Below are 21,819 nucleotides of genomic sequence, written 5' to 3' on the forward strand. Positions count from 1 at the left end.
AAAAAAAAAAGTTTTCCAATTATGTTTTTGCACCTCCAAACTTTCTAATTCCAGAACCAGTGCTTGCAGAGAGGGAGATGAACTGCCAGCCAGTAGCCTGTTAACCGGCATTAAGATCACCCCAAAGCATTGTGCAGCCGTAAATCCAAAAGCAAGCAGTTTGCAGCGACGGCACCCTTCCAAGTAGGATGCGTTAGTCTTTCGAGCTCAGTCTTGGGCAGCTATCTATTTGATGCACAGCTGAGCCGTCCGCTTTTCTACAAAGACAGTTACTCACTTGGTGTTTTCAATGCCAAGTTTTACTTGACAGTTTATTTAAAAGCCAACATACCTTAATGGAAGCCAAGCAACAAGATGCTCTGTGTGACAGAGTGGGTTTCTTTTCAGGCTCTCCAGCCACTAGTTCAGAGCCATCTGCATTAAGCATTCATGCATAGAAAACTGGCCGGTTAGTAGCTGAAACTGAATATACTGGAAAACTGGGAAACACTCCACCGCTTAGCCTTGTGTTACACATGTCTTATATCTGTCTTTGTTGTAGCACTTGAACTGATGCAGAGATTTCTGGTAGATGTAGTGTGTAGATTCAGGGAGGGAGCCCTGGACATAGTTGATTAAGTGCCATCGCAATTTTTGGCTTGGGAAAGGAAAAAAACAGCTCTAGTCCCATCTGATATCTATGGCATTACGTGCTGATACTTCCTGCCAAAGATGAGCTCCAGCATCTTCCAAAAGATGGATTATATGTGGCGCTATTAAAATATGTACTCCTGGGTTAAACCCATTGTATTTGGTTTGGTTTCTGCTCCTGTATCTCCATCTGAATTTTGATAGCCATAACATACAGCTGCTTTTCGGTGAGTGCTGTTATCACCAGAGAGGAAGGAGGCAGATGAGGACGCCGGGGTTAGCATTCCCAAGGTCTGTCTAGCTGCGGTAGAAGCCACCAGTCATCTGTATCTCAGGTTTTCTGTCTACGAAATGGGAATGGTGATGGTGTCCCATATCAGTGTTGAAAGGATTAGATAAGAAAATATGTACACTGCTTTATGATGTCCTGCGTGACAGGTGACATATAGCTGGATAAAGTATGATATCATCACATCTGGGTAGCTGGACATATCTGCTGATCTAAACAGCCAACGTCTTTTTAGACCTCTCTTCAATCAATAGTGATGACAATGTGGCTTGGGCAAAAAATAGTTTATGTTAAAATTGGTAGTGAAAATGTTTCCCAGGCTAGTTTATAATCTCTTAAGTGTAGTGACATGGGGAAATGCTTAAGCTGCAAGAAGGAATGTATGGCATGGCTGATTAGTTACTGCAGAGCCTCTGCAGCCTGCCTGGGCTCCTTGGGATAATGGTGAACCAGGAATCCCAAGCAGCCCTCTAATCCGTTTGCTGATTGACAAGGTCGGCACATCAGAAGGAAAAAAAAGGTGGGGGGGAGGGTGGTGGAGAAAGACAGAAGCAATGTGTTGGATCAAGAAGTTAAGATGGTAAGAGCATTTGGCTGAGCAGCGTTTCTCCTTCATATAATTGCCCGCATGGCGTTGCAGTGTTTACACCTGCGTGATAGATGGGGCCGAACATGTTTTCTCAGCTATGGGTGGTAGCAGGGAGGGGATATTTCAATTAAAGTGTGAATAAATTAGAATTGATTACAAATAGAGCTATTTGTTTATGCTGCCTAAAAAGGTATTAGCTGTGAACAAGGTGCACTTAATCATTACAGAAGGAAGCATGAAAGTTAATAAAACACACTGCTGATCCTTACAGAGGGATGCCAGCTTTGGGTTAAATCTGTAGCTATTTTAGTTCTAAAGCCCCAACTGTCATTTTAAAAGCATATGCATTTTGGATTTTAACATCTTTGAATGATGCAGCTGAGGCCCAGGCCAAGCCGACCCTAAAATTGGCAGTAAAATGTTACCTCCATGCAAGCGTGCAGAATGAAGGAGTATGGGAATATGAGCAATAAGCATGTGCCCCCTCTCCCAGCAGTCTTCTAACACAGAAACCAGGATTATTCTGGAAATAAATACCCTCCAAGCAAAGCAGAGGACTCCTCTTAAAGCTTTCTTACAGTAAATACTTGGAAAGATTAACTGCCAGCAGTAAAGGAAAGCACCAGAAGGAGTGCGACACCGAAGCAGCACAAGTAAGGAAGAAGTGCCTGGCCAGCCGCCTGCGTGGTGCCCCACGACGCTGGTCTGAGCTCCAATTCCTCAGCTGCAAGTGAAGCCTGAAAAACCTCTGCAGCCGGGTAAAACCAGTGCATCCGGATAGGCAGGTAATGCAGAGCTGTCCCCACAAGCCGGCAGTTCCAGGTTTGCAGAAACCACAGCGATGGAAGACCGTAACAAATCTCCCTGCCATCTTCAGCCATTACCGCCTAATGGCAATAAGTAGTTCTGAAAACAGATATAACCCCCATTGCCAGGGGAGAAGAAGAGGAGGCTCTGGAAGAACCTCTTCTAAGCACTTGACTTGCTTCTCTGTAACTTAAGGCCCCTCTGCCAGTTGTGAGCGGGATTATAATACTTCATTGCCTCCCTGAGGTCTTGTTGAGATTAGTCAGTGAAGGTGGTGGGGAAATCAAGCCCGTCATTGATGCTATACTGGTATTTGCAGTAGGTGCCAGATCAGTACTTAATGTACAAGTGTCCTGCTCTGGCTGAGAGAGTGTTCCTGGATGTCTGTGCCAGCTTCGGTTTCTCTCCTGAAAAAGTGAAGGAGAAATTTCAAGTACAGCAAAGATTTAACTCAGATACCTACCTTTAATCATAGAGGTTATCTCACTGACTTCACTGGAAGTATTTCAAGTCAGAGTTAAGGGAAATGCAGAGATGCTTTCAGGTGAGATGTGTGTATGCTTTCTATGTGGAAAAAAATGCCAATGATACAGAAGTTATTTTCTTGCCCTGACAAAACACTGGCAAAGCTCAAACCTCCTACTGCATGTGTGATTCCTACACGGCTGAATGGGAAGGAATCTGAAACTGGGGCTTGCTCTGACACCTTCTGTCCCCCACCATGGCCTGTGGACTGGAGCTTCATTCACCAGGTGATGTTTTGTGGCCAAGATCTCCTCCAAATGCTGCCTGGCAGCCTGAAAAAAAAAGTGAAACGGCCTCTGCTGCAGGCTGACTGAAGTACATGTAAACAATTTCCTCCATAAGTGATGCTTCAAATTACAAAGCTATGCTTGCAGTTTGACAGAGATGTTTATGTATTTGTGGCTGGCTACATGTGTTGTGTGAAAAGCGTTTCCAATTTTGTATTTAAACATACTGGGCTATCTTCTGTCTTTCAGCTAAGGCAGGGTGCCTCTGTTGTTTTGCATGCTACCCACGAACCAGTAGGAGTAAAATTAGCACCTTGTATTTAAGGATTTCAAATAAATGCTGGATCCTAGAGTGGTCGCTGAGGGGTATTAAACTGGAAATCAGCCCCTTAGCACTGAGCTCAAAGATCTTGTTGAGTCACCTGAAAACACTTGGGTTGAAATCGTAAAGAAATTTGTTCATGAGAAGAATCTCTGCTGCATGTCATTCTCTGCAGCAGCTCTCAATGGATATTACTTTACTCTGGATCTGCTCCTGTTGTATTTGCACGTTCTCCCTGAAGTGAGTGGAAATTTTGTGGCCATACATCAAGGTTAGGGTGAGGTTTCTGTGTCTGTATTATGTAGATAAATTGCTTGATGACCATGAACCATGCTATTCCAGAGCTCAGCAATAAATCACACGTTAGGCTTTAAAACACACAAATGGGAGGAAGACGCTAAGTGGTTTCCAGGTGGGAAATGGTCAACAAAATCCTTTTTTTTATTCCTTTGTACATCTATCCTAATATCAACAAATCAGTTACAAAAGAAAAGGTGCCCAGTGTAAGATATCACTGGCATATGGAGAAGTCACTTGTGCTGGCCTTGTTCTCTGATTGTCTTTGTGTTCTGGTTCTGCCACCGGTGTTTTGTGGATATTGTTACATTCTGGGGTATTAACAGGATTTTACATTTTTAGCTAGCTAATGATGGGGGACTTCTGACTGGCGTATTCTAGCCCTACGGGGTATTCTATTTTTGGTATTTATTAACATTTTCTGTCATATACAGCAGAAGTGGTGAGCCTCAGACCTCTCAATATGTAAAAAACGGAATGCTTAAAAATGGCAGATTTTTTTTATTATTATTTTTTTGTATTCCAGTTTCCTGACGTTTTCCCCTGTGTGTTGTGTCACTGCTGGCTGGTGAGCTGGGACATGGCTGCCAATCAATATCCCACATGGAGAAAAAGAAATGGCTGCCACTTAAATGGAATATGTATATATGTATTTCAACCAAAGTTGAGATACGGTTTAAAAAAAAAAAAGTACTTTGAAGTCTGTTTTGTAGTTTTAATTAATGCAACAAGGCTTTTTATTTTACTCTCTGTGGAGATAATCTTAATCCATTCACAGTGACCTTTTCTTGTGCAAATTAGCTGTACACGCTTGTTTAAGCAAATGGGCCTTTGCAAGATGTCTCTTCCTAAAGACAGAGCTTATAATTGAAAATTGGCTTACTCCCATCTGTCTGGCCTGTTTGAGAATAAAAACGTAGATCCGGACTTTTTTGTATATAAAATATAATCATATATGTATGTATATACATACATGTAAACACACATACAAAAAAATTGCTCTGCCTGCAGGTTACAGTTAAATTTGATTATTATTTCTAGAAAATGTAAATGCCACAAGTTACTGTGAAAATAACAATTGTCTGCAGAGTCCAGGACACTCTGGAGAACAGAGGGTGTTTAATCTGGATCCTTTTGTCTCAGTCAAGGTTGATGCCATTCACAGTTCATGGGTTTGCCAGAAGTACAATTAGCTAATAAGAGGCTGGAAACTGTGAGGATTTTTGCATGTGTGTTTTTGAGGTGATTGATGGAATCAGAATAAAGCTCAGGAGTGTCTGTAGGTGCTTAAAATTTTAATTCGGAGTAGCAGGGGCCATTGCAGCTATGTAGTTAATTGCCAAAATTTGGCAGTTATCCCTCTCGCCACACTTGACAATAACCACCAAGTGAGTCATTGTAACCCCTCTGTCCCTTTTTGAGTGCCTGCTTGATAAGGGAAGGTTTCTTTGGCATAGCTTGAATGCTTTTTTTCTTTGTACAAACCTCTTGCACAGAAATGAACACAGTTGTGCATGACTTTGACTAAATCTGAATGGAAATGAGGGTCACAGAAGTACCACTTCTAACAACCACAGTTGTTAGAACTCATGCATACCTGTTTATTTAGAAATGGCCGATTATTGCAAAGGCAAAATTATTTCCTTCTCAGTTTCATTGCCACCCTCCCCAGCTCTCTCCCATGGTGGTTGCTCCTAAGGATGAACAAAAAGGAGCCAGGGAGATGGCTAGCACACGTGTGCAGGGAGGGAGCTAGTTAACCTGGTGGTGAGCAGTCTTGGTTGGCGGTGATTTTATCCAGATGTGTCTCAGCAGCTGTTTGCATTTTCACGCCCAGTTACTCTAGGACTCACCGCTAATTGAATTTTCTCTTTTCTCCCCTGTTCTTGTTAGGTATGATTACCGTGAAATGCTGCACAATGCCACTTTCTGTCTGGTTCCCCGTGGCCGCAGGCTTGGCTCTTTCAGGTTTCTGGAAGCCTTGCAGGTAAGAGCTGCAGTTTAAAGCATTGGCTATGCTGGCTGCAATTCAGCATGCAATAGCAAGGAGGTGGGGAGGAGGGAAATGTGTTTCATTTCCCTAGTGGACAGTAATCCACTTTGCGAAAGCCTCTATTCATACTTCTGGAGCAATTGGCAGCTTCTTCCCAGGAGGGGTTGAGCACTGAGCTCATTGGAAGGTTGAATTGCATTACCTCCAGGAAGAGGGTCTCCCTGGGTGAGGTGAGGCTTGGACCGGTTTAGAGCAGTATTTTATCAAGCTGCAAGACTTTCCATGAGACACTGGCCTCTACTACAAGTAAGTCCCGGGGCAGTAAAAATAGTTTTTTATTTTTATTTAGCCAAAACAGACCTGCTTATGCCTTGCCTATCTTGAGGTGGTGCTTGCTGAACATGCAGAAGGTGGCCTGGAGGCTGTAAAGCCCCAGATGGAAGCTTCACATGAAGGTGGATATAGGCTAATCTCAGGGAGCTCACAGTGTGTTTGGGACACCACCTGAATCCCCTTAAACTTTGGTTAATGATCTCCCTTTTTTCATAGAATCATAGAAACATTTAGGTTGGAAAAGACCTTTAAGATCATCAAGTCCAACCATTAACCCAGGACTGCCAAGTTCACCAATAAAGCACATCCCTGAGCAGCATATCTACACGTGTTTTAAACACTTCCAGGAATGGTGGTTCCACCACTTCCCCAGGCAGCCTGTTTCAATGCTTGACCACCCCATCAGTGAAGAAATTTTTCCTGATATCCAATCTAAACCTCCCCTGGCACAACTTGAGGCTATTTCCTCTTGTCTTGTTGCTTGTTATTTGGGAGAAGAGACCGACCCCCCCCTGCCTACAGCCCCCTGTCAGGGAGCTGCAGAGAGCGACAAGGTCCCCCCTCAGCCTCCTTTCCTCCAGGCTGAACACCCCCAGCTCCCTCAGCCGCTCCCCATCAGACTTGTGCCCCAGCCCCTTCCCCAGCCCCGTTGCCCGTCTCTGGACACGCTCCAGCCCCTCCGTGTCCCCCCTGCAGTGAGGGGCCCAACACTGAACACAGGGTTCCAGGTGCCGCCTCACCAGTGCCCAGTGCAGGGGGACGGTCACTGCCCTTGCCCTGCTGGCCACACGATTGCTGATACAGGCCAGGATGCTGTTGGCCTTCTGGGCCACCTGGGCACACTGCTGGCTCATGCCCAGCCGGCTGTCGACCAGCACCCCCAGGCCCTTTCCCCCAGGCAGCTTTCCAGCCGCTCTGCCCAAGCCTGTAGCGCTGTGTGGGGCTGGTGTGACCCAAGGGCAGGACCCGGCACTTCTCCTTGTTGAACCTCACACAATTGGCCTCGGCCCATCGGTCCCAACCTGCCCAGATCCCTCTGCAGAGCCTCCTACCCTCAAGCAGATCAACATTCCTGCCCAACTTGGTGTCATCTGCAAACTTACTAAAGGTGCATTAGATCCCCTCATCCAGATCATCAATAAAGGTATGAAAAAGGACTGGCCCCGGTACCACACTCTGGGGAACACCACTTGTGAGCAGCCACCAGCTGGATCTAACTCCAGTCGCCACAACTCTTTGGGCTTGATCATCCAGCCAGTTTTTTACCCAGTGAAGAGTAGACCTGTCCAAGCCATGAGCAGCCAGTTTCTCCAGGAGAATGCTGTGGGAAATGGTGTCAAATGCTATACTAAAGTCTAGGCAGACAACAGCCTTTCCCTCATCCACTAAGCAGATCACCTTGTCATAGGAGATCAGGTTCATCAAGCAGGACCTCTCTTCCATAAACCCACGCTGGCTGGGCCTGATCCCCAGCTTTCCTGCACATGCCCTGTGATGGCACTGAGGATGACCTGCTCCGTAACCTTCCCCAGCACCGAGGTCAGGCTGACAGGCCTGTAGTTCCCCAGATCCTCCTTCCTGCCCTTCTTGTAGATGGGCATCGCATCGGCTAACCTCTTGTCTCTGGGACCTCCCTGGTTAGCCAGGGCTGTTGGCCAGCAGCAGAGGGCAACGCAGAGGGGCTCCTGAGTCACTGTGGCAGCAGGGTTTGGCAGCGCAGTGATGGAGCCTGACACTGACCTACTCTGGCTGCAGCCAACATGACTTTGTTTTTTGGCAAGCATCAGCTCAGCCCTGGGGTCCTGGATGTTCAGCCAGGCGTACAGAGCATCCTGAGAGAGGCTGCAGCTCCTCTCTAGGACTGGCATCTGGATTTCCGTGGGGGCTGGAGTGAAGGGGAGGCTGAGGTGCTTCTTAGTGTCAGTAAGATGGCAAATGAGAACACCTCACTGAGTCCTGCCTCCTGCTGTCCTTTTGCCATTTGGGAAGCATTCCAGCACTGGCAGTAAAGCTGTTAATGAATATCATCGCATCACTTTTCTTCATCAACCGTAAAATGTCCCAGCCGCTATTAAAGAGTATTGTTTTGCGCAGAACAGAATTCAGGTACATAAGTGCAGGTGTATAATAAATGTCATTTTAGAAGCCCAGGGGTGCCTTTCTGGCTTCCTGCTGCTTTTCCAGAAGGCCTCCAGGAGATCCTGTGTCATGTCCACCAGCCTTTGATGGGTTTCTTGGATAGCCTAGAGAATCCCAAATGTGCTGGACACTTAGGTTTAACAACTGAACCCCACACCTGCTGTCAGATTTGAGATCCAGGTTCTGGACAGTCTCTTACCTCTGTGCTCCTACTCAGATTGATAGCCTGCAAAGTGCTGTTCCCTCTCCAGCCTCTTCAGAGGAAGAAGTGAGACTGGCTTATTTAGGATGAGGAGTCACTTCAGATCCTTCTGAAGAACACTGCTTAGCTATTCTCTTATCTGGGACACAAGTCACACAGCTTCTGTTAGATACATCATCTCAGAAAAAGAAAGCAGGGAGTGTACCTCACTGTACAGAACTTGGAGGCTCCAGGCTGATGATGATAAAATACAGGCACTGAGTTTTTTCTTAGCAGCCTGGTAGTAGAATTCACCAATTATGATGAATTCCCAATTTCTGCCTGGCTCCAGGGTATGTTGAAAGACATAATCCACATTAGTGGAATATTTTAAACATAAAACACATTGCTAAGTGTTTTCTGGTTGGCTTTTTTCATGCACTAATGTAATTTCCTTATGAAAGATCACAGTTCTTTAGACATTATAAGCACTGCTATAATGCAGAGACTTGACCAGTCTAAGATCCTGTGTGTCATACATGTTACCAAGGAAGGTACAGCAGTCTGAAAGGATCCCCTTTATACCATCGTTTTGGAGGTGTGGGGAGATCCAAACTCTAGTCTGAACCAGATTCAGAGCACTTAAGCTTGACTTGATGCAAAGGAGACTGAACCAGAGTACAGGCTCATTGCATATTCTCTGGTAATAGGTTCTTTCATCACATCAGGAGGTTTTTTTGTTTGGTTCTTATGTTGTGATCCAGCTGACTGGAACGTAGTGGTGATCATTTGTTTACAGAAATACTGCCCTATTTACTGAATATTCCCAAACTTGCTGCTGTGCAAAGGAACATGTGCAACTCGTAAAAGATTAAATAATGTAGACAGATCATACTGGTATGAAAGAGATACTAAATGTGTATGCTTTTTGTTTGTTTTAAGACAGAAAACGATTCTTATTTTTGTAGACAGGTGATGACAGATGAGTTGTGTTTGTGCATTTGCCTGTGTTTGGAGAGTTCATATCAAACAGGATAGGGAATTCACTCTGTGGGAAAAGTGCTCTGGAATTAAATATGATCTATATTTTCGGTAGGGTTGTCTTGCAATGTATAAAAACTGAGGGAGTTACCTCCTTTCTGAATGGTTCACAAAGCAGCAGACGTGGCCATCATTTCTTATTAAATTCTCTGGTGTTACATCTGCAGCATTTTAACAGTCCAGCCCTCATCTGGCAGCATAAGCACCAGATTTCAAATGCCACTTTCCATGCAAACCCCACCTTTCAGTGAACGTGCATAAGTACAAAATGGAAAACCATCAACATTTGGGCTACCCTCCTGTGGCCTCTAGCTTCTGCTATTCTTTGCCCTGTTGCCTTTCCTGAGCTTGTACAGAAAACAGTGATCATGGTGTTGGTGCAAACCTCAAAGCTTGCCCTAACCATCGGGTACCGCTGACAACTGTGATGCCTCTGTGTGCGTGCAGGCTGCCTGTGTCCCGGTTATGCTCAGCAACGGATGGGAGTTGCCATTCTCGGAAGTGATTGATTGGAACCAAGCTGCCGTCATAGGCGATGAGAGATTGTTATTACAGGTAAGGAAAAGACCGCAGCCTTCAGCGGATCAGTTGATTATTGCTGCTGCCATCTAAATGGACGGGGAAGATGAATCCAAAAGGTCAGGGCTGTATAAGAATTTTTATCATGAAGGGATTGTCTGTGTCACATCGGCTATGAACTCATTTAATATGACATCATTCATTTTTTGACCTGAAGGTCATTGCAGCCACCAGGCCACATTCTTAAGTGCATGAGACTCTGATTTTTCCTAAAAGCATGAAATCTCTTCTGGTGTGGAGCACCTGCATGCCTCTCTGAAGCAGAGCTCTCCTGGACTGTGTGCTTTGATGAGAGAAAACACTTGAAGGCAGCGTCTGCTCTAGTCCTTCAGAAATAGTTTATCCTCAGGCATCTGTCCCACCAGCGTTGTGTCTCTGGCTGGCAGGTACTGAAGGGATTCCTCAGAAAAGCAGGTACTTTCTCAGGCAGGAGTTACCACCTAACAGTTTTGTGGGAAGCATCATCTGTCCCTTTTCAGTTGTCTAGACTGTGTCACATGGCTTTCTGAAGCAGCGTTCATGTCACTTATTGTTAATCTCCTTGAGATCATGGAACAAAAGCAAGTTGAGAAGTTAGAAATTCCATGCCACCTTCAGCATCTACCTTGGTTTTAAATTCACTAGATTTTTTTTTTTCTGTTTTCCTAGTGGGTTTTATAGTATAAAAACATTCTGTAAAGTATGTGAAGAAGTTGATGTTAGGAAAAACTCTTGAAAAATTCATTTCCCCAAAATAGCATTTGATAAAATGCCATTGCCCAGCATGAAGCTGAGATCCACGAGATCTGGCGTAGGCACTAAGTAGCCACTAAGCGGGTGGTTTTTTATGGTTAAATTTAACTAATTTCCAAAGTGGCAAGCTATAGTCATCCACAGAGAGAAGCCTTCAAAAGTACAGGTGTCTTGGCACCCCAAAAATGAAGTACCTTTGAAAATCTTGTTAGATGCCTATTTACATGTTGGAAGATGTAAATATTTGTGAAGAGCTGGCCTAGCAAGCCTTGCAAAGTGCTGCCTGTTCTCCTTAATGTGATATAAGCTGCAAATATAAAAGGGCCATTTGATTTTTGCTTCGGTGGACAGCACATTTTTCTGAGCAGAATTATTTCTCTCTTTAAATAATAATAATTTGCTGATCTTCGTGCTTTCCGGTAACATGCTGTTCGTTCTCTTCACAGCTGCTTCCATATTGAACAGCTACTGCACCGTTATTAACAGTGTTTTTAAAGAGCTGGCAGAGGGCCTGAATGTCTGCTCTGGGAAATGTTTTTGTTATGTTACAGTTTTTCATTTCCTGTTTGAGAGCAGCTTGGATGTTTTTATTTGCATATTCTCCTCGTCACAGTGCTAGGAGAGCTTAATCCAGCCTTCCTGCATTTATTTGTGCAGGGTGGTTTTTCCCTTCCCCCTACTTATTACTGAAATGACCTTTTATTAAGACGTCACCCATTCTAATAATTCCAGTGTAATTCTGTCAGATTAGTATTAATACATCATTTTTCCCACCTGTCTTTCTGGACAGGTCGATTAATAACTAAAAGGCAAATGCAGTTAAAAAGGAGTCTCTGTTTTTTCTTTCTGGTTGTTGTAACGGAGGAGGCGCCAAGGCTGCTTTTTAGCCTTGGCACTGTGTTTGCAGGCACTCACAAGCATGGTGTGCGCTGTAAAATCATAACTTCTTCCAGTAAACCTTCACAGTCAGAGCAGCCTTCCCTTTCTAAAAGTGTAGTTGGCAATGAGTATTGCTTTTATTAGGTGCTCACACACGTACGCACACAGGCGCAAGGTTGCACATAACGCAATGAAATTTTTACGTTTATAGAAAAAATGCAATATCAACACTGTGAAGTGACTTTGATCTTTCATTTGCTGCTGATAAAGATAAGATGATTAATACACATTTATGTACAGCCAGTACAGATAATGTTCATTATCCTTCTGCTTATTGGAACTTACTGGATAAGTAATGAAAACAAAGAAAGTTCACCCCAAAAGATGAAATCTGATGGAGTTATTTACTGCATCACGTCATGAATAGTAATGTAATTGATTAGAAAAACATGTATTAATACATGTTTTTAGCTTCTATCTTTCTTACTAGTTTTACAGGGAATTTGATGATGCTCGTGGAAATTTGTTTTTGTATCAATTCTTAAAATCTCTAATTTTCTTCAGGAAAATGTTTCAGGAAAACTTGTTTTGGGAGCATGTGAAAGCAAATAATGATCACTGCAACCTCTCAGAATACTTTAGGAATAAGCAACGTGTGTTCTGGTCAGGAAAGGGCAGGATGTAGTGGGGTGCAAGCAAACTCAGAATAAGCTGGGATCTGCAAAAAGCAACACACTGCTCAGGTATATGCCTTTACAACTAACGACTTAGGTAAAAGATTGATGAGAAACGAGTGTCTGAGAACAAGGTGGCCTAATTTGAAATCACAAAAAGGTAGGTGCAAAAACACAACTCTTCATTCGTACTAAAAATGAACATAAATCAGCAACATCATAGATGCCTTTCTGGTGCTGTGAGTAGCCCTTGTAATTGAAGAAAACTGCAATTACATTCCCTTGATAATGTCAGTTTACATTGTCAAACCAGTGTACTGGAGGCCTTGGTCAATGTCCTAAGTTAACGACATGTACATATGTTAGTTTCCTTCCAGTCTGGATGAGGGACATGGGAATGGGGAAAGATGTAGAAGTGAACCCTGCCCATCAGATCCAGTGTGCAGTTAAATTTTTTGATGGGAAAGCATTGCAGCAGGGAAATTTGGGTTTTATTTGCAAGGCAACTTATACCAGAATTAATGTGTTGATTTAATGAAAAGGAGGGAAAAAGAAGCAGTGTTTTCCCTTGTGAATAACAGGTGTTGTGGGAGGCGTTATTCTTTTGACCCCCAGCAATTAGTAAAATGCAATTTGATCCACAGGCTCCCAAAAAGTGGAGTCTTGCTTAAGACATTGCTATGTTTTCCTTAGGGCACTTAGTGTTACCATGCTGAGGTAAATGCAGTTCCAGATCCTTTTAATACACTTTGAAAGTGGCGATTATTGTTGGACTCTCAAGACTGCAGGTACTAGTTTGTTAAAATACTAATCCATGAAAAGCTTTGTGCATGAGGGATGTAAGGAGGAGCTCCTTGCTGTGCCATGGCACAGTGCTGGCTGGGGAGAGGGAGCTTTTGTTTCCATAAAACAACCAAAACCTAAAAGAAAACAGATAAAAAAGAAAATTCATATATTCAGTACCAAAGGTTATAAAGGGTTGTGTCTCATTCGTTTTACATCGAAGCTTTAACTGTTGACACACGCATCTCTGTCAGACAGGAGTGCTGAAGCTGCGCAGCTTGCTAATAGAGGAGAGGGCTTGTCAGCAGCATATTAATTTGATGAGACTCCGTTGTTTTCTGAAGCTTCTGACTATATTACATCTTGTATTACAGATTCCTTCTACAATCAGGTCTATCCATCAGGATAAAATCCTAGCACTTAGACAGCAGACACAGTTCTTGTGGGAGGCTTATTTTTCTTCAGTTGAGAAGATTGTATTGACTACACTAGAGGTAAGTAAAAATTGTCTGGGACCTTGCTGAACAGCGAGGTTTCCATACCTGTCCAGTTGCTCCTGTCCTTGCTGGCTTCGGACCTTGGTTTTCATGACGCACAGTTGGTCAATGGGAAAAAAGTTTGTCATCTAGATAAATTTTCTCCCCTAAGGAAATACTTTCTTCATTATCAGAATCCACATGAGAAAACTGACACAGTGAAAAATGGGAGCTACAACACATGAAAAAGCTGTCATGTGTGATCTTGCCTTCGCAAAGCTTTGTGGCTTATGAATCACTATCCTTGTCATTGGTAGTGAATGTGTTTCTTTAAGAAACCTTGCTGGAATTCATTTTGGTAAAAACGCTACAGTAGTGCTCTTCCTTGACCATCCCTTAGCATTTTGATGCCTTGTGATGGGGTTGTTGGTCTGGCTCAAGGAAAAGCGGGGGCTTGTAAATCACTGTGTCCTATCTTCACACACAGGATAAGGGATGGGCCTGATCATCCATATAAAATATTAATAAATAATCATAATTAGACTGCTGTTAAACAGGGAGACAGATGATCTCAAGTGTGGAGAGAATCCTTTCTGAATTCAGAGATAGAGGAGAGATGAAAGGCTCTTTAGAAGTAGGGCCCAGGCTACAGTTTCAAAAGCAGATTTCTCTTCTAATTGTTTTGCAATTTTGCACATAAATTTTTGACACACTTTTACCACTGGAAGTGGTTCACTTTGTAGGTGCGAATGCATTTGTTTTATGCTAATGCTTCTGCAATTGCATCCTTTCTTGTGCACAGTAGTAAGGCTCCACATTCTTCGCTGTGCCTGCTTTCCCCTGAAAACTGCAAATGAGTGCTGCTGCCTGCAGTACAGGTTGCCTGTGGCGGATCTAACTCCAGCTGCTGCAGGACAGTCCCTTAGGCTTTTCTGTGCCAGTAAAGAAAACCAACCAGGGAACATTCTCAGAGCTCCTGGCGTAGCTATCCTCGCAATGCTCTCCTTGCCCTTGGAGGAGCTTGTCTTCATCTGTGCTGCCTGTTGGGAACTGCTCTGCATCCTCAAAACTCCCCATAAGTGCTGATGAGATAGTTATAATTATCACGGCCCATGCCAGGATCAAACTCACAAAGCTGGAAGAGCGTGTGCCATTGCTCACAGCCTTATTTACCCGTATTCCCAGGGACAGTCAGGGTGCCTCTTGGACCATCTGCCCCTTCCCTGCATGCACCCTGCTATTGCGAGGGATTGCTAAAAGGAGAGAGATGCACGGCTCTCCTCACTGCACCTCTCCTGCCTGTGCTGGGGCTGATCTTGAGGGGACATAACCTGCAGTCCCCACAGCCTTGGTGTCCATCACATCAAGCTCCAGCGCTCACAGATGTGTCTTCAGTGCTGCTTTGGGACACGTTGGCCCATGTGGCCACAGGTGCACAGGGGACAGCAAAACCCTTAATAAAGCTGAAGCAGCTGAGCAACCAGCGATCTGGAGTTTCTGCTTGGAGGGGAAAAACTAAAGTGAAAACAAAAATCTTCCTAGAAGGTTTAATTTAATGAAACTGAGTAATGCATGCCTGGTGTTGAAGTTATGTTCTGGGATTTTTCATTTGTTTGCGGGGGTGGTTTTGGTTTGAGGTGTTTTTTGTTTATTTTTTAATACAGGACTCTCAGAAATTTTTGAGACAGCTAAGAGGGATTCTGGTTTTATGAACAGATTTATGAACGTTTCAACTTGCCTGAGTAAAGTCCTGAGTTAACTTTCCTTAGGAAAGTAATAAACAGTTACAGAAATAAAAATAGACAGAAAATAAAAAAAAACAGTTGAGCGTGATTTTTAGTGTCTGAAATCTACAAGCAGATAATCTCTTCTTAAAATCTGATGCCTGCAAATAAATTCCTAGCACGATTATTTTTTTCTGGTGGATGTTATCCGTATTCTGTTGTGACACTGTTGTGTCAGAATGCTCTGATGATGCTAGGTATCATCAAGATAATCACTTGCCTGCTGACTGCAGTGCTGGTACATGTCCACATATGAGGATATCGGTATAGAAAAAGTATTCACCCACTCAGATGTCTGCAAGGACATCACAGCTCTCTCTGCCCTTTATCCTGCACACCTCTGAAAGCATCAAGTCACGTTTTAAGGTCCTCGATCTTCTCACGGCATCTGGTGGCCTAAGCCAGACAGCTCATAGCCAAAATAAGAGGTTTGTATCACTTGGCCATCAGCGCTTACTGCAGGCACAGAGGAAGTGCCCTGTGCCGTGGCTATCGTGTGGGTCAGGAAACTGTTCACGAGTGTCTGCTGCAGGCTGGTGAGTGGGAACGCTGGCAGCGCAGCAGTGAACTGCTGCAAACACCATCCAGATGCATGCTGCAGTGTATCTGCACTTTTTTAGCTTGGTCTTCTCTGAAAACAAACCTAAAACTTCCCTAAATCTCTGTGAAGCATGCTCAGTCCACTGCTTGGGAAGAGGAGGGGAGAGGGGCGGCATAAAGTACAGACAAGAAATGTTTGCTTCTTGGCTGAGGCATGTTGAGAAGCATCAATGATTAAGGCAATATGTGAACTTCTTGAAGTGTGAGGATGAGGTGGACAAAAATATTGGACTAGTAATGAATTCCAAAAAGAAAAGGGAGATCTTGCCAGAGATCCTAACCCCTTCCTTCTCTTATTAAACTTCCTCTCATGCCTCATCATTGGAGAGGCCGTGTAGCTGCTGTCTGTCTCTGCAATATGTGCAACACTATACACTCTGCATTTTAATTCATTGGTCCTCCATGTTATCTTTTTGTGTACTTTTCTGTTCTCTTTCTGCCAAGTGGTCTTTTCTCCTCTCTATCATGATGGACAGCTAGATTTCTTATGTAGACCAGGAGTGTGATAAATTAATCTTCCGTTTGTTAACTGTGATAAATCACCAAGGCCAGCTCCCCAGCCTGGTGCGGAACTGTGCTGGTGAGATTTGTGTGCCTGACATGCACTGAAGGCTGTGTGGCACCCGGGGCCTGCTCTGTGTTAGAGCTGCGCTAGCTCTGGGTGCACCGAGGCAGCGTTGAATGCGAGCCATGTGTTTCCCCTGCAGCCTTGCTGGCTACCAGCACGGTGGAAAACTCCATCATCTGTGAAAACCCCCTGACCATGTAAATTTGCAGACTTCTCCTTATCTGATTATGCCCCAGTTCTGAGAAAGCAGGATGAAGGAGCTGTAATATTTAGGCGTTGTGGTAAACACTCAAAAATACATACTTTCTAGGTTCTGTCTTTGTTTAGTGGCATAAATTGCAGGTGGAGAAACAGCAGTCAGCATCTTTTTTTCCTCTCCCCACCACCATGCACAAGATCTGACAACTGATGCACCTAATTTTCCAAACAGAAAAATTCAGATGCGCTCAGAAAAAAAAAAAAAAAGTTACATTTACTTACTCCTGTGAGTGAATTATTGCATATTATTTATGGTAATTGGCTGTAGGCAAAATTAAATTGTAGACAAGCATGCAAACACCTAACATTTGCCCCTGTTTAGCAGTATATGTGTTGCCACCAGCAGTGGATTGTCTAGCGCAATGTAACTGGTGTTATAATGTTTTTTTGTCATGGCAATCAAAAATTACAGGACAACCACTGCTTGTGGCAACACTTATTCATGTTCTGTATTGACCAAATGTCCCTGAACTCAGCTGCTTACAGAGATTTTAGCTTGTTTAGACTCCAACAGCTGCTTCTGTTCAGCTTGTGTTGGGTCTTTTTGCTTGCTTTTAGTTTTCCTGTGCTGTGGGTATATACGTTCTTTAGTTGCATAGATTTTAAGGCCAGAATGAATGACAAGGGATCAGACTTAGTCCAACTTCAGAGCCTTAGATTTTCACCCAGATATGCTTGTGTTAAGGCCAGAGACATTAGGTTAGGAGAGCCAACGTGTTCTTGGCACTTGAGCCCTGTGCAATACATGAACCGCCATTTATGTGAAATCTCCTTAGCTGATGACAGAACATGAGCTGCAGAAGGCGGCAAGGTGATCCTGCTTAGCTGACGTAGGCAAAGTTCTTTCCTCACCACCCTCTGGCCCTTTGCAATGTCCCATCTCCAGACCTGCCAACCTCTGATGCTCTGAGGGAAGGCAAATCTATAAGAACATATGTCCAACAGCGTATTGCACTTAGAAAGCTGCATCTTATTTGGAGGCTGAATTTGTCCAGTTACTGAGTCTTGTTATGTCTTTGCAGCAAGTTTGAAAAAGCTCCCATTGGTATAAGAACCACTATGGCTCTTGCGTACAGGCATCTGATGTGAATTAACCGTCATTAGTTTGTAAAACACATATCAATTGTATAGCTTTCTAACTTTTTTTGTGGCTTGCGGTATTCTAGGTGGTAAAGTAGATGACTTAGCAATCCGTTTTGACCTTTAGAAATCTAGAAATCTGCGTTTGCAGCCCTCTACAGAGACAGTAGTTGCCAAAAGATCTTTTTCTGTTTCATTCAACAAGGAGCTGTTACAGAACTGAGATGATGTATCTGAATGCTAATATCCCTTTATAATTAAGCAAAAATGAATAATTAGTGCAGCCTGATTTGCTGAAAGTCTTTGTGGTTTTGAATGCTCTCATTATCTCAAAATAATACCTAGCTTTGTAATGCTATCCTCAAATAATTATCTTCTGTTAGTTCTGGATAGTAAAACTGACATTGAACTAATCAGGCTTACAACTGCTAAGATACTCTAATAGACAAAATATTTGACTTGAAATACAAAATGCAATGAATTGCAAGGTCTCCATGTCCAGAGAGGCTAACGAGGTGTTCTGAAACCTATTGCACAAAGCCTGAGGTGCTGAAGTGGTGTCAAAGTGTGCAAGTTCGGTGTCATTTTAAGAGAGATTAAGCAGGAATGTCTAGTAATTTGTGTGCCTCAGCTTTTTGCAGAATGGGTGATGATTCCAGTCAGCTGGAGTCCCTGAAGCTTCTACCGGTGACTATTACAGTCTATTTAAAAATCATTACCTCTCTTGTTTTCCAGATTATTCAGGACAGAATATTTAAGCACATATCACGTAACAGCTTAATATGGAACAAACATCCTGGAGGGTTATTTGTACTGCCACAGTATTCCTCATATCTGGGAGATTTTCCTTACTACTATGCTAATCTTGGTGAGTGAATCCTTGCTATAATCTAGAGGTATTTGGAATGTCTAGCGGAAATTTGGAATTTGATATTTGAGTAGCTTGGGCCAAGTGACTTACCATTCATTTCTAGTTAATGGTGCCTTTTGTTTATCCTGTCTCAATCTTGCCTGCCCACTGTAGACTGGAATGTCTCTGACTCATCAACATGCATCACGTGCCTCTCACTTGCAAAGATTGTTTTAAAAAAATCTATGTCTTTTCATACTTTTCAGTTGCCAGTAATTAATGTCTGAGTTGCTGACCCATTCATGGCCCAAGGGGACATAAGAGGAATAGCTTTTTGCTTTCTTTGTTTATTTGTGCTTGGCAAATTGGAAAACTGGTAATTTACCCATGACACTTGTTATTGGAGTGCATAGCTGGTATGGATTTATTCTCCATACTATGTGTCTTCATATGGATCCCACTAGCAGGAATGAATAGGGCTTAGGTCCGTGGCTTTTTCCTGAAGTGGAACTTAAACAATGACTTCTGCAGGGGAGTGTGCCTGCATGCTGAAGTGATCCTGCTTACCAGACTGCTGCTACTTTTGGCTCAGCCTGTGCCATCCCACTTGTGTGGATCTGTACTGCTTACCTGCTAAAAATGCACAGTTGCCATGTTAAAAAGGGAGGAGAAGTTTTTTGTGGGAATTTTGATGAAAAATGACTGTGACCCCACACAGATGAATTTAGATGAGATTGAGAGCAGTAATGAAGGGTAGATGGCAGTAGGATCTGTTACTTCAGGCAGAAAAGGAAATCGTAGTGAGACAAAAACGTCAGAATGGAAGGCAAGGATGCAAGCAGAATTAACAGCTCAGGAGGTAATTGAAGATGCATGTGGACAGGGATCAACCCAGAAAGAGCAAAAATCTGAGTCTGTAATGGAACTGAAGAAACCGAACAAGCTTCTGGAAGCTGTAGAGATAATCTGTAGAAAACATCAAGCATCCAGAGCCAGGCAGCAAAACAGAGCCCGCGTCAAGAAACACATTTAGTTGAACAAACGAGATATCAATATGATCTGTGGGACAAACTGAATGAAAGAAAGAGATTGCAGGACATCTGTGGAAATACTGAGTAAGAAAAGGCAGTAATTGTGTTGGAGTCAGGGATTTCAGAGGGCATGGGAGTTAAAGGGAAGTGTGATCTCCTCTGAAGCATCTGGTATCCTACTATCTGAGACGAAAGGAGGTGGTCTAAAAAAACATGGCAAGGTTTGCATTAAGTGCAGATTATTTTTCCATCTCCAGAGTCCTTTAATCTGTACTAACCGGGGCAATTTTGTCTTTACTGAACACATATCTCTTCACTTCAGGTTTGAAGCCTCTTTCCACATTCACTGCCGTTATCCACGCAGTAACTCCCCTGGTTTCCCAGTCTCAGCCTGTGCTGAAACTCCTGGTTGCTGTAGCCAAGTCCCAGTACTGTGCACAGGTAAGCAGCGCTGTTTGACTGTCAGTCACAAGGGAGACAAAACTATTAACCCAGGAGTGAAGAGCCTACTGATGTCGAATCTTCTCAGTCCTGTTTTAACCCTGTTTTCAATTCTGATGTTTCTTTTCTCTGAGATTTCTACTGTCTGTGACCTGCATGCACGGCAAACAAAAATTCTGAGTGTAGTGGGAGTGGAATAGAGACAGTAATTAAACCCCTTTGTTTCACAAAGCAGGTTGAACAATGAATGCACTTTAAAGATCAGGATTGTGTGCGCTGCAAATTGCAAAAGGATGTCTGTGCCTTAAGAGCCCCGATGTGATCTTCCTTCCTGCTGCCGGTGGCTCTTTGTCTCAGCAGTGCCAGAATTTTGGCTTGTCTAAAAGAAACCCTGGGGAGTTCAGGAGGAGCACCCTCTTGCAGTGAAGTGTTACAAGTGGTTTAGCCTTTAATGAGAGCCAAAGTAAATCAGTGACAACCGTATGACCTGGCTGAGATAGACTTCCTGAGTTCCTGTCCAGCCTATACTTGCCTGTGAGGATGTATATTGTAAATAGTCAGGATGGGTGAAATTACTGTAGGAAGTGTTATTCTTAGCTGTTGATTTTGAAATTCCTAACTGGAATTTAACATTTCTGTCTGGAGATCCTTAGGGTTTGAACTGCATTGCCACAAAGGTCTCTGATCATGGTCCGATACTGTCTTTCAGATTATTGTTTTATGGAATTGTGATAAACCCCTCCCAGCCAAACACCGCTGGCCTGCCACTTCTGTGCCTGTCATAGTCATTGAAGGAGAGAGCAAGGTAGGTGGAGAGAAGCATGGTGAAAGATTGCCTGTATTCTCCAATGGGACCAGAATTTATTTTTCTAGCCGCTTTGGTGAAAGCTTTGTAGTTCCCAGCAGTATGATAGCTCCTTTCTATTCCTTGGCCTTTTGTACCAGCTTGGTCACGGATCTGTGTTTCATGCATGAGGCCCATGTTCTCAGAAATCATCAGCATGGCAAATAATGCCATGAATCTGAGATTCACAGGTGGGACCTAGTTTTGAAATGTGGCCCCGAGAGTAGGTAGCGCTGACCGCGTCTTTGGAGATTTCTGTCTGCAGGTGCATGAAAGCAGTGATGCAGCTGGATTCATTGAGTCTGAGCAGTCAGATGCAAGACTTGGGGGTCAGCTGTGGACTCAAAAGCAGAGGAAGAGATGAGAATTAATGGTGTTAACTTCCCTTTGAAAAGTACCTTCTCTCATGGCCTTGTAGGGTACTGCTGCTGGTGATGGGATCCCACCACCAAAAAAAAAGAAGAGGCAAGGGACACTTGCCTGAGAACAAAGTCATTGTGTCATCTCTTGCTGTGCAACACTTTGTTTGTACTTCCACAAAGCTGAAACAGACACCACCCAGATAAGAAAAGAGGTGGTTTTTTTTTAAAATCCATGCTGAAGTAGATGATTCCTTTCCAAACGCAGGCCTTGCATTTGATAGAGCTCTAGACCAAGCTCTGCATTTGCAAAGGGAACTTTTAGTTGCTTTGGCTGTACAATGCTGTTTTGCATTTATAGTCCCGTCTTTGGTCTTTTCCCCCGGTCACCTTAACAAGGGGAAGGTGAGAGCCCTGTGAAGTTGGCAGCTAACGGTTCTTGCGTTAGCTAGCCATGTAAACAGTATCAGGAGAGTTGCTGCAGGGCCAAGGAAGGCTGTGGTGATTT

The 21,819-nt window shown here is 43.6% G+C and overlaps 1 protein-coding gene across 1 annotated transcript in view; it reads left to right on the forward strand.

Moving 5' to 3' along the window:
- Positions 1-21,819, forward strand: part of EXT1 (exostosin glycosyltransferase 1) — a 187,293-nt gene that overhangs the window by 150,369 nt on the left and 15,105 nt on the right. The window contains exons 2-7 of the mRNA XM_055800825.1: positions 5,580-5,673; positions 9,821-9,928; positions 13,395-13,514; positions 18,522-18,654; positions 19,990-20,108; positions 20,818-20,913. Of these exons, the coding sequence (XP_055656800.1) occupies positions 5,580-5,673; positions 9,821-9,928; positions 13,395-13,514; positions 18,522-18,654; positions 19,990-20,108; positions 20,818-20,913 (670 nt within the window). The remainder of the gene's footprint in view (positions 1-5,579; positions 5,674-9,820; positions 9,929-13,394; positions 13,515-18,521; positions 18,655-19,989; positions 20,109-20,817; positions 20,914-21,819) is intronic.

The sequence above is a fragment of the Falco peregrinus genome, chromosome 3 (assembly GCF_023634155.1).
Source record: "Falco peregrinus isolate bFalPer1 chromosome 3, bFalPer1.pri, whole genome shotgun sequence".
Classification (NCBI taxonomy): domain Eukaryota; kingdom Metazoa; phylum Chordata; class Aves; order Falconiformes; family Falconidae; genus Falco; species Falco peregrinus.